Below are 18593 nucleotides of genomic sequence, written 5' to 3' on the forward strand. Positions count from 1 at the left end.
TAAATCTTAAGAAATATTTGAATATTAATGACTACTGCTCTTTTATTGGTTAGAATAGTTACAAAAACATGTTTGAAGCCTGGAAAATAAAGAAAAAACATTAGAAACTCACACTGGATACACCTTATTCCCTAATTATTCTCAAATAATTATTTCCTCACTGTGTGTGTGTGTGTGTGTGTGTGTGTGTGTGTGTGTGTACTGATAATCTAAGGTACGCATCACATTTTTTCTTCTTCTTTCAACTGATATCCCGTAATCCCATAATAGTGTCAATTTAATCTTTTAATTTATGCATTCTTGATTGTTCTTCCATGTTCAAATCCAATTATTCTCAGCAGAACTATCTAGAGTAAAAGTTACTTCAATATATAACTTATTTAGGACAGTTTTGTTATGAGATACCTGAATGTGATCCTGAAAGGGAAGATAATAAGGATGATTGCTGAGTTGGCCCATCATATACTTCAACCACATCATGGAGAGATGTCTGGAAAAATACAAACTGGCCAAAAACCACTAAAAGGTTTTGGGGGAAAAAAGGGAAAGGAAAGGTTGAATGAAATACTGTATTTTTTTTTCAATTTCTGGCCACATATACACTAAAATTATACTGATATATTAAACAATAATAGAATAGGTACAAATGCAGTTATTTTTTTCAGTTATATTTTTCAGTAGGATAAAAGAGGATGAAAAGTAGAATGAGGAATAAGCTGTTACAGATGTATGTTAGGAGGGAAGGTAATTAGGAAGCAACCTTTAGATCCAACATAGCTATCATATGAAATTGAGGAATATTTGGAACACTTTTTGTTTTCATTATGATTAGCAAAGGCCAGATGTGAGCAAAGAATAAGAAAAAATAAATTTGCATAGAAAGAAAACTTATATATTTTTCATTTGAATATCATCATACATATAATTTTGATTACAGTGTTGAAAGTTTAATTAATTTCAGTGTTATTATCTATTTTATTCATTAAACATGAAATTCAGTCAACTGAACATTTAAAAATGTATTATTATTATTGTTGTTGTTATTATTCCTGACTGCTTAATATTCCAAATGAACATGATTAGAATACATTAAGTTAAACAGATAAAAAGAAAAGATGAAGAAACATATGTGAAACATATGTGATACATGGAACAAGGTGTGAGAAGTTTTATATCAAAATATATTTTACTTTTTACACTCTTTCCATCTTCCCTTAAAATATTAACAGAATCTATAATGGTCTGACAATCAGTGTCTCCACTAGATAATTGACAGCCAAGTTGAAACTAAATTAATCAAGTAAAAATAGCAAACGGGAAAATCCCTTTTTCAAACGTCTTCAAACCCCCAAATATGTTACCCAGACGTAATCCACATATCAAAGGATAAGGGCTGGAAACACAAACAGTTAATTAAATTATGTGTTCTAGAGGAATTTCATATTCACAAGAATAAATATACCTACACACATACCCCTTAGAATCAGCACACGACACACAAACAAGCTCCCCCTTTTAAAAAAACAGCTGCTGTACTCCATTTCTCTGCAGCCTGCTCCTAAATACAAATGGTTTTGCTTTTAGGAATAAATATTTCTTCTTTCCTTACAGCTGTCTGGATTTCATTTTTATTTAATCTTGCACAGCCCCAGCTCGAAGTAGAACCCCAAATTATTCTTCTGACAAAGATTAATTAAGAATTACAGTAAGTTGGGATATAATGTTTCTACAATACAGATATGCAATGTCCAAGATATAAAGGTATAAAAGTGAAAAGTTTTAATTATGGAAAACTAGGTAATAAGGAGAGCAAAACTTCTTAAAGCTACTAAAGTTATCTAAAAGTAATTTGAAAGAAAAGTCAATTAATGAAAGAAATATCTATTCTGTTTTCCAAAATGAAGAAGAAAAAAAATTTCCCATTTTATTTTGTTTTGGTCAGATTCCATCTCATTTATTGGTTCCACTTCTGGCCACTGCAAAAATGTTGGAACAGATTCAGTGAATATCAAAGAGAATAATCAGAAAACTAGAAATTAAACTCTATGCAGACATTCAAGGAACTAGAAACAAAGGCAAAGTAATAATACCATAACACTTTTCAAGAACAAGAAGGGATGCAACTTAAAAGAATCACAATTTGTTTTGCATTTAAGAGGATAAGATACAAAATAATGTATCTATTTCACAGGAAAACAGATTCCAATTGAATTGTACAGGAAAAAAAAAGTAGTTAGAAAAGTTTGACAAAGGAATTTATATTAGATTCCTGCCTTGAGCAATGGTTGGACCCAGTTGCAAAAATGGTATCTTGCAACTGGTTGACTTGAAGGGTACGGTATTTATATCAAATCTGGAGCAAAGAGTTATGTTATCTTAGTATTTTTTTCCTGCTGCTTTCCAAACCAGGATAATTATAATACTACTGAGATAGCAATTTTGGGGCCATGCCCTGGATATAATACTGTATCTTCAACTTGGTAACTATGTATAATGTATTCACCTATGAAAGTCTCTGCTTACATGGGACCTATGAAAATACTGCCAACTCTGTTGGAGAAATACAGGCTTCAAATGGGTCAAGAAACCTAATACTTTGCTAAGGCAAAATTCTTTTAAAAAGAAGGTGCAGGAGGAACATAGTTCATTCTGACTCTCTCATCAGTCAACCAAAGTTCTCTGCCCATTGAGAGTAGAGTAAGATTAAATCACCCTGCCATATTTTTCTTTTGCTCTCCAGCTTTGGAGTTGCACTTCCTGCCTTGAACACTGGTGTAGAGGGGTGTGTGTGAATGAGAAACAGATTTGTCCTGGCAAGTTCAGAATACTTTTAGAAGAGGAAACTGAGTTTAACTGATGGACATGGAATGTTATCTCAAAAGCAACAGAAGTGCATCTTTAAACAGATTCAACAAAGCAGGCTAGTTGATTATGTGTGCCTGCATCTGCAGGAATGCACACGATTATACACGATTATATACTCTACAACATTTTTACCTGCTATGTTTTTACAATGGACGGTTTTAATGTTTTTCAATGTTTTTATGTTGTAAGGCACTCAGAGTTGTTGGATACAAGATGGGTAGCAAATAAATTTTATAAAAAATAAGTTTCAATTGTATCACTTTTAAATAACTCTATCAGTTGTAATCAGATTTTATGAATGACTGAATGAATTTCATATGATAATCTTCAAACAGAAGTATTCAAATAGTTCCAAATACAAAATGCTCTTTTAGATGATTCATAGGATCAGGCTTCTAACATTTATTTATTGTTTTACTATTACCTTAAAATCTTTAAACTTTCAGAACTTAGGACTTTGTAACAAACTTTTTAAATAAGTAGGTTATCTTAAAAAACTGGTTCTGGTGAATTTTCTACTCTAAAATGATACATAACTCACAGAACAGTCATCTGTGAATTCTCTTAATTTATAGCTACATGTTCAGATATATAAGTATAGTATAAGTAAGTACATTATATTGTGAAAAACAAAGAATAGATTTCCACAATATAAATTGTTGATTGTTGTAAGCTTCCATGAAACATTTATGAAAAGCAACTGTCCTAATAATAAAACCACATACTTGAAATACATTGAGTTATTTAAATTTCAAATGTTGTTCAAATTTTATGAAGCTGTTAAAGGGAATTATTATAAATGTTAAATTTAACTGAACATTCTGGATACCAATCTGAAGCCTACCATTACTGGAAAAACCTGAGTTTGAAGAATGGTATACAAAACTCATGAACAAATATTTAAAGAAACAAATAAAAAAAACTCATTTGTATGACTTAATTTGGAGTAGAATCAGGGTAACTGAATATCTGCTGCTTCCTAGGATTGATCTCACAACCTTCTGAGGGAAAGGTAAGTGTCTTCACCACTAGGCTACCCCACTGCTCATTTAAGAAATAAATGACATTTAGAGATGTTCTGAATTAACCAAAAAGATCATTAATGGACCATGACAAGAAAATGCAGCAGTGCAAATATTTTCAGATTGCCTCACCAAACATATAAGTCAAGCATTTAGATTTTGGTAATATTCTCATCTTCAGGATCTCATCAGGAGGGAAAGGCTTTTATATTAACATTTTAAAAAGAGAAACATTCTCTGGCAAGCAATGCTGACTAAGAAGAGCATTGGACCCATCACTGACACAAAACATGCATGGGGTACTGAAGAAGTCAGAGTGGGAGATCAGATTTCTTCCTTCTTGCTAAACTGTAACAAAATTATTAAAGGGTATGAACCTAGATTTCTTCCTTGGCTGTCATCAAAATTAAAATTTTCAGAGTAAGTCATTTGTGTTTAGTTCTAATTATAATTTCCTAACAGTCATGGTTGTCCCAAAGGTGCTTTTTAAAGAGGCAACTGGACTGTGTTGTTTTTCTTTGAAAACATTTTACTTTTCATACAAGAAGCTTCTTCAGCTTTGACTGGATGGTGGAGAATGGAAAGATTTGTACTCCTTGAAGACAGCTGGTTATTTGCATTCTTTTAGAGAATAGTCAAGGCCATTTGGAGGATTTTCTGTGTCCTCAGGGACACCTGAGTAGTGCAAATGGACGCGGAGCCTTCTTGGAACTGTTGAAAGGACTGTGTTATAGACTGGAGATAGATGATAGATGACCAAGAATCTCTATCTAACAGACATAGTCAGCCCAAACAAATTCTCCCCTACCACCACTGCACCAATTGCTTTGTTAAATGTAAAAAGAAAAAATAAACAAACGTATATTAAATTAAACAAAGTTGTAATTATCACTCTATACAAGGTTATTTAATTGAAATTAACAGAACTATGCAGGAAGGTAAAAAATCATTTCAGAAAAGTATGTGAGCTTTAAAATTGGCAAAGAGAAAAACCCAGAACTCAGCTATAAAAAATGAATAAATATAAAAGCAAATAATTCATGAAAGAGTTATGGATGTAGAGGAAGAAAAATATCATCTTGCTTTTTTTTTTTTCTTCAAAAGATCGATGGTTTCAATGAAGTTGGAAAGTACTTACAAAGTATTTTAGAATCAAAATAAAACTTTGGAAACTTTAACATCTGAGAGGGAATTTCATTCCTTGGTATTAGTCTTGATAGATGTAATTCATTTTCTGTTTATACTGAAATAGTCCTCAATCTTCACCTGGCAAATGTTGTTATCCCCTTCATCTCATCTAAATGATCCTCATTACTATATCATATATCATTGTGTATAATACAGTAACCCATACAGAAACTATAAAACAATATTGTAAAAACAGGCAAGAAATGATTTATACACTATCAGTTTTCTGGCATGGACATTTCTTCCATTTTTGGCAAGTGGCAAAAATGACTGATTTTGATTCTTACACAAATTGATCTTTAGTTTTTTCTATAATCTGGATAATTATAGAAGCAACTATTTCTTTTTATGACACAGTTCTGGATGTAAGTTTGTTTTAATAATCTCAAGCGGTTCTGGTTAATTTTCCCCAACAAACTTGAAGGAATATAAAGGCTATATCACATTCTTTCATTCATCCTTGTTGTTGGTTATCCTTTGAATACCGAACATATTTCAAGGTTCCAATCTCCACAAACATGGATTGGACCGACCCTGATAGATTTGTTTGTTCATGAACACCTACAGCAACACCATTACTTTAGAACAGATCTATTTTCTTCTGAAAATAAGTGTGTGCAGTAGAAAAACCAATAAAGGATTTATTTATTTTTTGGAGAGGCCCGGAAAAAAAAATACATACCAAATATTCCCAATGCCCATTAATTATTTATATATAGAAAGAAGGAAGAATTATATTTTCTTTCACTTTTTGCCAAAATTATTGAATAATAATAATAATAATAATAATAATAATAATAATAATAATAATAATAATAATAATAATAATAATATACCTTCTATATGCTACATATATAACACTGTATCGTACACCTATTATTGTTAATTATATTGGGTTGTTTGTACAACTATACCTGTCGTTCTCATTTACTGGCCACTAATTCAGTAACCATTGAAATCATTCAGTAACCATTGCAATGGCATTGAACAAGTGGTACTTATGATCAGTGCTCAGATTATTTATTTTATTTAGCACATGTTAGCCAGGGATCACGGAGGTGGCTGGCTGCCTCTGTGAAAGGATATTTTGAGGCAGTGTTATCTTTACCTGCTGGACACCTGAATGCCAGTAGACAATTGGGGGAGGCTCCTTTCTTGTCCCTCTGTGGTTTATTCACTCATGGGAATTGAGCCACCAAGTTGATGACCTCAGCGATGCACAGGCCTAGCATCTTACCATCTGAGCCACCATGGCCCCTAACAGTGCTCAAAATTCAGCTATCACAGCATCCCTGTGGTCACGTGACCATGATTCAGGTGCTTGACAACTGGCTCACACCAGTCATTGGAGAACTGACAGGAAAGGTTGGAAGTAGCTATTTTAAATCCCCCGATCTTCCAACCCACTATCCACTCCCAGCCTTTCTGCACTTGCTCCATATCATGTCATCCACCCTCTAGTCTTCCTATGCTCATGCTGAACTATAGCATTCATCTCTGATGAACCTGTATACCACTATGCTACACCATTCACCCAGCCACCCTTTTGTGCTCATACCACATTGCACCATCCACCACCGAGCCATCTTCTGCTTGTACTCTGCCATGCCATCTCCTTCCTGGACTTCCTATGCAAATATACCTTGGGTTAGCCCTCCAAGGGCCTCCCCCTCTTTCCTGGAGCATACTGCCACCATACATGCTACTTCCAGCTTAATGTCTGACATGTCTTGGAGTTAAGACAGCAACATAGGACTGTGGGAGCCATGGTGTCTTGGTTGTTTTCTTGAAGACTGAACCAGTGTGAGGCCATCTTTGAGGCTTCAGGGTTGCCACAAGGAAGAAAAAGGGACAGGGAGGGGGGGAATAGCCAGATGGGGATTTATAGTCAAAACAAAAAGTTTTTCTGTGGGAATCAAGGGGGATATTCCATCAGGTGGCTGGGGAGAGGAGCAGTGGAGTAACCAAGCAACCAGCCAGCGCTTCTATGGGACAATATGACTGATGACTTGTGGGGAAAGGAGAAACTTTCACTTTTTAATCAGGTGAAAATTGCAGGAACTTTCAGAGTCAGTTTTCAACAGTTGTGCTAATATGATGTATCCAATAAATCGTTCTTTGAGGAATCTACCTGCCTCAGAGTTCTGCTTTCTATGGGTGCATTACTTGGGATGCTGGCATAGACATTTCATTATCCAAACTAGGTAGCATCATCATGGAGCACCAAGGACCCCTCATTTCAACCCTGAGCTAAATATTCTCCTTTATCAGAATTAGGACTATGCTATGACATTGTACTTCATGACCACAATTGTTTAGTGATGGCAATTTCTGTCTTTGAAATAATTTTGCTTATATAAATTCTAAAAAGATTGTTGAACAGCAACAAAAGAAAAAAAAGAAAGAAAATATGTTTCTTCAAGATTCTTTTAAGAAATAAGTAACTGAATTTATGAGGTAAAGTAAAGAAATGATAGAAAATGTAACATTTTCAAAACCCTGTGTGATAATAGCTTACATGAAAATAAGCTATTTTTACAAGTTGTAGGTGTTGAAAAATGTATGTCCATATTTAGTGTGACATTTCAATATTGGGGATTTTTGGTCACACACTTAGAAGATATATCAATATAACACTGAATGTATACCGGTACATGTATGTGTTTATGTGTATTCGTTTCAACAAAAAGAATATATAAAAAGAATTGATGGATCATATAGAGCTATGGGAAGTAAGAATGCATAGATCACACTATAGATAACCACTGTCACCATCAAATCATATAAATTATTATATCATTACAATTTTACATATTTTTTCAATACAACACATGCAAAAAATCATCCACAATGAAACATACACATTTGAATTACATATTTGTGATTCATTATGGACAAACTTCTTTAAGATTTTTTAATACAAATCAATATAATAATACATACCACTGATCCAGTTGCCTATCCCTTCCATTATACCCAACATAAATAACATGTTCTCAAAAATGAAATTCAGTTCTCTCTCTGTCTCTGTCTCCCTTTCTCTCTCCCTCCCTCCCTTTCCCTGCTTCCCTCTCTCATATGTACGAATACAAAAGCTTAAGCAGCTCCTGCATCAATAACCCATATCCATTATTCAGGGAAAAGACAATTATTTGTCACAAAACTAGTAATTTACTTACTTTTTAATGGAAATTTTGGCATTAGCTATTTTAAATTAAGTAATATTTATTAAGTATTAATATGCTCATTAAATTTTCTCCTATTGGATAATGACAACAAAAGTTAGTGTAAGGCTAATAAAGACCAGGTTCTACATATATTTGTATAAAATTGCTGAATTCTACTCTGATTCAGCCCAAAGAGTCAATAAAATCTAACCTACTGAACTTTTTGATCAACTTGAGAATCATGACCTTTTCTTTACTATAGTTCTCTTCTGCATTTCTTTACCACAGTTAAATTTTCCTCAATAAACAACCACAAATCAATAATATTTTTCCTTAGCTGGCTGATATGCACGTAGCTGCAATCCCAAAAGTTAAAGGAGGAAAATGTTCTATTAAACATTCCATTAAAGACAGATATGTCCATAAATATGATAAAGTTACACTATAACTGAGTATCTGCATGCTCACGCACACACAATTTAATGTATACTTCATATTTATTGCCCAAAGCAAAATGAATTATGCTCTGTGATCAAAGAGACTTTCCATTTTTCTTGGGAGTAGCAGAGAAAACATAGCAGGAAACATATCTATTGTATTAGGTTGTATCTTTACAATTTACAGGCACAAAATTTTGTCTAGAACATGGATAGATTATTACCAGACAGAACAGACAGGTGACTCAATGGAAAGACATGGTCACCAGAGACATCTTAAAGGGCCATCAACATTGTCAAATTGGCTGCATAGCTTGTTTTGCTTTGGGCAATAAACATGAAGTACATATTGGTAAATCCCTAATTGATATTCTCATATATGAGATAGTAGTGTCTAGAGATATAGTCTGTCTTCAAAACTAATATCATTTTAAGAAATAAGAAGATAAAAACCTAGCAGACTGGCTAAGAACCCTACAGGGGAATCCACAGGAGTCATAAATGACAATAAAATGAAGGCTATAACTCGATGATTGAAGCCTCCTACCTTTTAATGAATGCCACATGCATCACAATATACGTAAAAGGCCCAGGGCTTTAATTTTCCCATTGAGCCTATCATTTTGATATTGTTGACTGCTCTGTGAATGGCGACCATGTTTTTCCTTCACTATTTCCATTTTTGGACCTGAAATCCCCAAAAAAGGTTTCAAGAAGGAAAAAAATGGAAGTTTTGTTCTATGCTTCTGTTGGGCTATTAATTGGTACAATAACTTAATGTAATGATCGAAGGGTAGATTTACTCTATTTTCTTCACATATATTTCACATGTGTTCAGACCACTATAACAATGGAAACATATGGACATTTCTCTCTCTCTCTCTCTCTCTCTCTGGGTATATGTGTGTGTGTGTGTGTGTGTGTGTGTGTGTGTGTGTGTGTCTCACACACACACACATATTAATCAGACTAACAAACCTTTCTGTCAGGTTGAATTTGAGCTGCAAAATGTACTAAAAATACTAAATTGAAACGCTGATATTTTCTCAAAATTATCTGTGTTCAAAGCAGTCATTATTATTACCATTTTTGAAATGTCAAGTTCCATTAAGCACATATTCTTGGGCAGTCAATTGAAAGCCGGCCATCCTAATGACAATTTTCCCTATCTCAAATAGATCAATCTTCAGTAAAACAAAGAATAATTATTTCAAAGAATAAGTTGTGGTGCCCATTTTAAAAAGTTGATTACTATTTATGCTGTATTCAAGGAGAAAGAGAGAGAGGGGTGGAGGGAAACCGAGATAATTCATAATTCATCCTGAATTATTACTTTTAAAAGTCAACACAATCTGATTTGTGGACACACCTACAAAAAAACTGTAATAGTGAATGAAATACTTCTTGATGTAAAATTTGCTAAACATTCCTCCCATAGGCCTAAGGCTTGAAAGTAATTTTGAAATGGTTTTTACATTAAGCAATCCACATCTAAGAGATGCAGTGTTGACCTTGAATTTAAAGTAAGGAGTGAAAAACTTTGAACAAGTTATTTTTAAAAATGTCATTGCAACATATCTTTGATCTTTTCTTACAAAATAGCACTGTCTCATCCTTTGCATTTTCTTGATGTCAATGTCTGTCACGTGATTTTATTGATGCACAAGACATGTATGAAGTTTTTGATTTAAAAAAATCTACGGCATGAAAAAGGGGTTCAATGTAATTAAGCCCTGCTTATTTTTGCTCTGAAACAAAACTTTTGTTCTACAAAAGTTACTGTTGAAATAGCTAACATGGGATTACCTCATCTTTCCCTTATATATCAAAACTTTGTAAGTAAAGATCCAAAGAACTTCATAATCAAAATAAATATATTACTTATTTGGTTCAATATAATATTTGGTTTGTAAGTGGCAGTATTTGGCGGGCAGTGGGACACAGAGATAGTCCAGTAATAAAAAGTTGAGAAAGCTACTACATCACACATTTAACTGTATCTGGAAATTTATTTCTGTCTCTCCCTAACTCTAACATGGTCTCAAAACATGGTCTCCCTAACATGGTCTCAAAAGTGAAATTCAGTTCTCCCTTCCTATCTATCTATCTATCTATCTATCTATCTATCTATCTATCTATCTATCTAATCAACATCTATATCTACATCAACATCTGCATCATGTACATAACTCTTTATCATATGATCTCCATCTATATCTATCTATCTCTCTAGCTGTCTATTATCTATATCTCTCTATCATCTATATCTACACATATCTATCTGTATAGTGCTGATGCTTATTATAATTGTGAAAATACCCGGACATATTTTTAATAGGACAGATGGGCCTTCATCCAGTATCCAGAGAGTTCAGGTCTCCACCAAGCCGTAAGTAACACAGGTGCATTCAGATTCCATGATAAAAACTCAGTATATTGTGAGTGAAGGTTAAAACTGCATTTGTAATTTATCCTGGAATGAAAAGTCATACAATTGAATTAACTTTGTGCATTTATCTTGTCCTTCCTAGTGGTTGTCTAGCAAGACTGACCACTGTGTCTTCTTCTGTACCACTCTTTATAATTTAGACCACTCCAGTTATACATGCTGGCATTCCAGGTGTCTTGTAATCCCCTGATCAAACCTTTCTCTTCGTCTCTCTCACTCTGTCAGATATAGAAAATTTACATATATATGGGTTCCTGACTTTCCTTTCTCTACGAATACTTTTATTTTGGATGTGGAAGAAACTTGAATGAGGGGAGCACTTTCATTAATATAATTCCTCACCTGCAACGTCTTATGAGCTCCACTGCTGGGAAAACTACTCTTTAATTTCTTCCTCTTGTACATTTGTACGTAGCCATGTAGCATTTTTTCCCAGGCTCAGCAACAATTACAGTGAACTCAGTGAACTACAGAGGCATTTAAAAGCAATGGATCACTGTTCTCCAAAGATTTTCCAACAAACTGCCAGAAAAGAAGCAGGCTGCAGTTAATGAGCTTCATAAAATAATAAAAGGGAGATTGTGCCTTCTCTTCCAGTGCAAGTATGTTCTTTCCCATTGTTAAAGCTAGTACTTACGTTGCTATTTTTAGGCCCTTAAAATAAATGGAACATTTTATGCTGTGCCATGACTGACTGTATCTCATTTTAATTAGATTGTAAGGTCTTTCCTATAGTATGCAAATCAGAGTCTAACTCTGTAGCTCTGACTACTTTTTTTACCACCAATGCAAAAAAATTAATTAATATTAAACATTTAGCGGGCTGGAGAAAAATACGTTTGAATAATAGAAAGGTACAAAGGAAAAGGAAATATGAAATAAAAAATGATAACTATTTTTCTAGAAAAAAAAAAGAATTTGAATTTTATGTGTTTACACTCCAAGACTGATCATTAAAAGTATATCAAATACAGTGGACAATGCAAGCACATAAAAAGAGACGCACATTCTTTCTTACATGTGTGTGTGCATGTGTGTATGTATAAGTCAAGTCTGGTAAAATCAGTAAGGCAAACAGGATATTGGAGAGTCGTAGAATTCACAGATAAAAATGTTTCAACCATCTGGGAGGTTTTGAAAATTGGTTGCAAAAGGAGCAAAGTCATCTCATGGTCATATAAATATGCCCAATTTCTAAGAATATATGGTATAAGGTTCCATTGTGTGTACAGATGTGTTTTTTTTTTTTTAGTAATACATGTTATTAAGGTTTCAGTTGCCATCTCTGAGCATATGCAAGTATGACATTCATAAAGCAGATTGGTATATCTGCCTAGTGCCATCCAAATGCATAACAAGTTGGTTCAGACCAGGGAGAAAAAATGTCTTGTGTGGGCTATGTAGAATGGTTGTTGTTGTTTTAAAAAATCTAGTAATATTGTCACAGGGAGGAAAAATAGCATATAACAAAGATGAGAAATACTAGCTGTGACAATTTGGCAGTCTTGATCCTAAATCCTTTCCTTATCTTCAGCCAAAGTTTCATCAAGACCAGGAATGGATATGGCCAAGAGTAAAAAGACACAATATGCCGAATGATTGATTTATCTGTCTTCTTAAAGACAAAACAAATCTATATAACAGGGTACAGTGTTCTGATGAGTTTCTCCAGATGATTTCTTTTTATCAGAATCTAAGGTGACAAAGACTCAAACAGTTCCCAAAGGAGATGCAGCTTAGTTCTAAGCATATTCAACCATTACGAGTTGAATGAAGGGCACAAACTATATATTTTAAAAATTCTGATTGGTTGCTTTTGAGCCTAGAAGTATCCTTGTAGATACAAAACTGGGTACCATAATGCCTGAGATTCAGAACTATGTCTTCAAATAACTTAATTGATGCTGTAATGGTTGACATGCTTCTTCGATAATTGCAGATAATCACTCTTTGAACTTTTACATTAAGTCACTCACTTGATTTTTCCAACAAGTGGAAATTGAAATTGAACACCTAGATAATTGAAGGTTAATGCACTTTCTTGAAAATACTATAATTTTTGTTTTACAATAATTAATTTAAAGGTATTCCCTGGAATTATAAACAAGGCTTTCACTCATCAGTGCATACCCACATATATTTGTGTTATTAACATATAGAAATAGGTATGAGGTGCCCTAGTCTAATTTAGGCATATCTTTTCTACCACTCTGATAATAATAATCACAAATATTGGGTATAATATGGAAAATTTTCTAGAAAGTTTTAGCATAATTACAAGAAGATAGGGATACAGCTGTAGTAGTAGAAGTCTAGTATGTTTATTTAAAAAAAAAACTTAAGTGCAAAATACCAGGATATACTCCAAAATCAAAAACAAATTAAGCAATCAGGAAGGAAGAAAGGAAGGAAGGAAGGAAGGAAGGAAGGAAGGAAGGAAGGAAGGAAGGAAGGAAGCAAGGAAGGAAGGAAGGAAGGAAGGAAGGAAGGAAGGAAGGAAGGAAGGAAATAAATCCAGAAAACTAGACAAAGAAGAAAGATCTACCTTATATATTAAACTTATAATCACTAGTTTACTAAATATACCATATAATTCATAATATAATTATTTTATAATTATTACATTATAGTATCACCATTTAAATGAATAGTGATGGTCATCACAACTATTTTAAATTAACACTGGAGTTCCTTAGAAAGCAATATTATAATATCAGGGAATTGTATAATACTAGAAAATGAAGATTCAGCAATATAAATTATTATTTTTATATAAAAAAGCAAAAATAATCTGGAAAAATTTCTCCCTAAGATTTTTGTAAAACACATTTTCTTCAATAAGAATAAACACAATTTTCCCAGATGAATCAAATAGTTATTTGAAATACTGTGAATAAGGGAGAAATGCAACACTTTAAGAATATAATTAAAGCATCATATTAGTTTACTATATTTCTGTCATGCTTCATATGGTCTCCTACAAGCTCTGCCCTTTAATCAACTCTCTGTTTATGCTATTACTTTTTTCCAATACAAAGTACATTTTAAAGCAAAACTGACAATGCCAAAGTAACTGTGGAATGACATGGCTTTTAAACTGTCTGAAGATTCCACAATCATTGAACTCTCTCTCTGAGATAATTTGGGTTGACAACATTGTTTGGTTGCATTTGTTTCAGCTGGCAGAACAAATTTTGTCTTTGCATTTTCAGAAGTATTCTAGTCTATCTTGTATGGACCACTGAACAACAAAATTTTAGTGGCCTGTTGTTTTTACCACTACTAATTCCTTTTTTATTTGTTTCAGATCTATCACAGAGTATGGAATATTTTGGATATACAGTATTTCATATATTCAAAAACTTAAGCAAAAGGAGAATTTTGTGGAAAACAATGGCTCTACTGTTATTATTACTAACTTCTTAGAACTGTCCTATTTTCCAGTACTAGGTACTGAAGTAATGGATGTAGAAGACAGCGGGGGGAAATGTCGATTGTGATATTCTTGATTTTAGGGAAAACTGAAGCTTATCACATTTATCAAAGAAATGCTTATCAGATTTTCAAATGATACAAAATATGATATTCTCTAAGACAATAATAAAATTTGAAACAACCTTCATGGGTTTTAGAAATAGGCTTAGAAAAAAATGACAAAGTCGACCATAACCTACTTCTTAGTAAGCTAGAAAAAAAGTGGAATAGATAGCACCACCACTAGATGGACTCGCAACTGGCTGGCAAACTGTACTCAACGAGTAGTCCTTAATGGGTCTAAGTCTACATGGAGGGAAGTAAGCAGTGGGGTACCACAGGGTTCTGTCTTAGGCCCAGTACTCTTCAATATCTTCATTAATGACTTAGATGAGGGAATAGAAGGGGAACTTACCAAATTTGCAGATGATTCTAAGCTGGCAAGAATAGCTAACACCCAAGAAGATAGGCTCAAGATCCAGATGGATCTTGACAGACTAGAACACTGGGGCATATCTAACAAAATGAAATTCAATGTAGAGAAAAGTAAAGTCCTACACTTAGGCAAGAAAAACCAAAAGTACACACATAGTCTGGGTGAAACCAGGCTCAATAGCAGTAACTGTGAGAAGGATCTTGGAGTCTTAGTGGACAACCAGCTAAATATGAGCCAGCAGTGTGCAGCAGCAGCCAACAAGCCAATGCAATCCTAAGTTGTATTAACAGAGGGATACAATCAAGATCAAGGGAAGTACTAATACCACTCTATAAAGCCTTAGTAAGACCACATCTAGAATACTGCATCCAGTTTTGTTCACCACATTATAAAAAAAGATGTTGAGACTCTAGAAAAAGTGCAGAGAAGAGCATCAGGATGATTAGAGGACTGGAGGCTAAAACATACAATGAACGGTTTCAGGAACTGGGCTTGGCTAGTCTGGTAAAGACCAGGGGAGACATGATAGCGTTCTTTCAATATTAGAGGGGCTGCCACAGGGAGGAAGGGGTCAAGCAATTTTCTGAAGCGCCTGTAGACCAGACAAGGAATAATGGATGGAAACTGAACAAGGAGAGATTTAACCTAGAAATAAGGAGAAAGTTTCTGACAGTGACAGTGACACTTTTCATCAACCAATGGAACACCTTGCCCTCAGAAGCCTCAACCTCTCACAGTTTCAATCTCAAACTGTCTACCATGGACCTCACCCCATTCTTAAGAGGTCCTTAAAGGGGGTGTGCATAAGTGCACCAGCGTGCCTACCATCCCTGTCTTACTGTCCCCATTTATCTGTCTTTATTTCCTTTCATTATGTTTATGTTCATACCTATACTTGTTTTCTTGTACATGTTTGATAAAGAAACAAACAAATAAATAAAATAAATAAAGTATGTCGCCAATAAAGTTTTGTTATTAAACAGTTTATTTCTTCTTTGTAACTTAGTCTTGGTAACCCATTGATTGGCTTTAGGATAAACAAGATTCTTGCATCAAAATGGCTGGATTAAAAGGAATAAATGAGTTGTAATATCATGTAACTGTCCACAGCTCAGAGGTTGCATGATGGGAGACTACAGATAGGGCACAATGAGCTTGCTAAATACACGTATTTCTAAATGTACTTGATGAGCAACATTGCAGCAACTTCTGCTTTTTATCTACTTTCATGCAAATAGCTGTATTTCCTGCTTGTGTAACCAAATAAATATATATAAAATATTTTTAACTACCGGTTCTGTGGGCGTGGCTTGGTGGGTATGGCAATAGCTGGTTCTCCAGAACTGGTCAAAATCTGCTGAATGCTACCTCTGATAAAGTCATATATTGGTACATATAGTCTTCTTTTGTACCTTTTATCTTTGTTTGTGTAATGAATTTATTAGTCCCATTTCAGCATCTTTTCCTGGGCATTCTAATTCATTGTACGTTAAATATCTTATGATCAAATTCCTACAGGCACTCTAGCAGTGACAGTTTTTAACTGCTATCATCAGTCTTTGCAATTTGCTTATTAGAAATACTGAGGGTTATAATTAAAGAATTTCACATTAATTTAGATGTTGTAAATAATATTATTACTTTATAATTGTCCATTATTATTATTTTTAAATAAATGGTCTTCTGGGCCATAAATGTATATTGCTTTTGAATTTCCTCACTTTGTCTTCAGGAAATCAGTAAACATACCTCCATTTTACCACAGAACAAGCTTGTAAACTTTTGAGAGCTTACTCATGTGTGTTCCACCATTAAGTACAAATTGTATCTTGTGATCAGAGAGAGAGGGAGATATTAAAATTAAGCAACTGCCATTTAATTTTAATCAGTGAAGGACTTCAGAGTTAAACAATTAGTTATCATTGCACCCTTCTGCAGTATCAGTGGGAGCGTGTCAAAGATGATGAGTCTCCTATGTTTACAAAAAAGATTCTGTCTATGGCATGCTGTGTGCTTTTGTGAATCATTTATCTTCTTGCTTAAGCCCATCACTGTATGAAATATTGAAGTTCTGATTCTGCATGACAGAATAATGAAACACTGAAAACAAGCTCTACTGCAATTTATCTCCCCCCTCCTCAGAAAGTTAGTGGTGAAAATTTGAAAGTGAAATAGCTTTTATTTATACTCCATAAAATATAATCATCCAAATAATTTGATGTCAAGATATGTCACTTCTTCCAGAATATTCAAGAAACAATTATGATGAATAGTTTACCTTTTTACAATGTTGTTAATTTTAACTCTTCTAATAAAGATTGTTCTTTTTTAAAAATTTATATTAACAAATATAAAAATCTGGATAAAAATCCTTAGGTATATTTGGAGTCTGTATGAAATCACATACAGAATATTGATGTATTAGGTATAATTGATTGGTGGATTGATTGATTAGATGCCATCAAATTGGTGTTAAGTCTTAGCAACCAGGCACATTTCTGTACATATAATTCCCTGAAGTTATAAAGATAAACTAGAGAAGTATTAAGTCCCAAGCTGAGTTCTCAACATCTTCTGTTGGGTCCCAGGAGTAAATATACTATTAATACATAGTAATTGTATTTTAATTTTAATCCAATCTGTTTTTATTTTGGACTTTTCCTTTTTGTTGCATTCAAATAGCTAGTCTGACATGTAAAAATTGTACAAAAAGGGGAGGTAGTATGTTAAAAATATGATTTAACATAAATAATATGGATAGCAATTTCATAAAAAAATCTAATAAGGAAATGAAAAACGTAATAAAGATTTTAAAACAACAGGACTATTAAAAAACCCCACAGAATTAAACTGAAGTAACCTAATAAAAGTAACCTTTTGAACACCTAGAGGTAGATCATAATCTTTTTTTTTTTTTTTTTTTGCCTGTTTTTCTGTTTTTGGCATTTTTTTATGTTACGGGGAACATTAAAGGACAAATTGGATATGAAAGACCATAATTTCCCATTTTAAAACTGCTTCCTGCTCCACAAAATTTGTGGTTCCCCACTCACTTTTAGAAGTGATCCTCAATATGCTACCTAAAGCCTAGTGAGCTATAGCTCACTTTCATTTTTAGATAAGACTTGAGGCCAGCTCTTTGTAGGAAGAAATGGAATGAATCAATGCAAATTATATCACCCTGTCATTCTAGATAAAGAATCCTCGCCAATGATGCTCTAAAATTCAATGTTACAGAGAACCTAATAGACAGATCTTCATTCTTCTTACAATTTTGCTGGATCTGTTAGAAGCCACTGTCCTCCTCCTCCTCCTTCTCCTCCTCCTCCTCCCCCATTAGCAGGAAAACTAGCACACTATTTGACAGCATTAATTGCACATTATACCAGACTCATTTTATCTCTAGCATCTTCTATCTGATAGAATTGACACACTTTTTCTGATGCTTGCTAAATACTGCTATATCACCTGCAGATATCAAAAGAGGTTAATTGCATAATGATTTCTGTGAATACAGTACCCTAGCACTCTATTTTCTAAACCATGTAATAAACT

The 18593-nt window shown here is 33.7% G+C and overlaps 1 protein-coding gene across 1 annotated transcript in view; it reads right to left on the bottom strand.

Annotated features, from left to right (window-relative positions):
• The window catches only part of CSMD3 (CUB and Sushi multiple domains 3), a 618612-nt gene that overhangs the window by 136590 nt on the left and 463429 nt on the right, over positions 1 to 18593 (bottom strand). The window contains exon 32 of the mRNA XM_087962106.1: positions 406 to 519. Coding sequence (XP_087818232.1) covers positions 406 to 519 — 114 coding nt within the window. The remainder of the gene's footprint in view (positions 1 to 405; positions 520 to 18593) is intronic.

The sequence above is a fragment of the Notechis scutatus genome, chromosome 3 (genome assembly GCF_049901735.1).
Source record: "Notechis scutatus isolate UNSWTSFEM ecotype Mainland chromosome 3, rNotScu1.2, whole genome shotgun sequence".
Lineage (NCBI taxonomy): Eukaryota > Metazoa > Chordata > Lepidosauria > Squamata > Elapidae > Notechis > Notechis scutatus.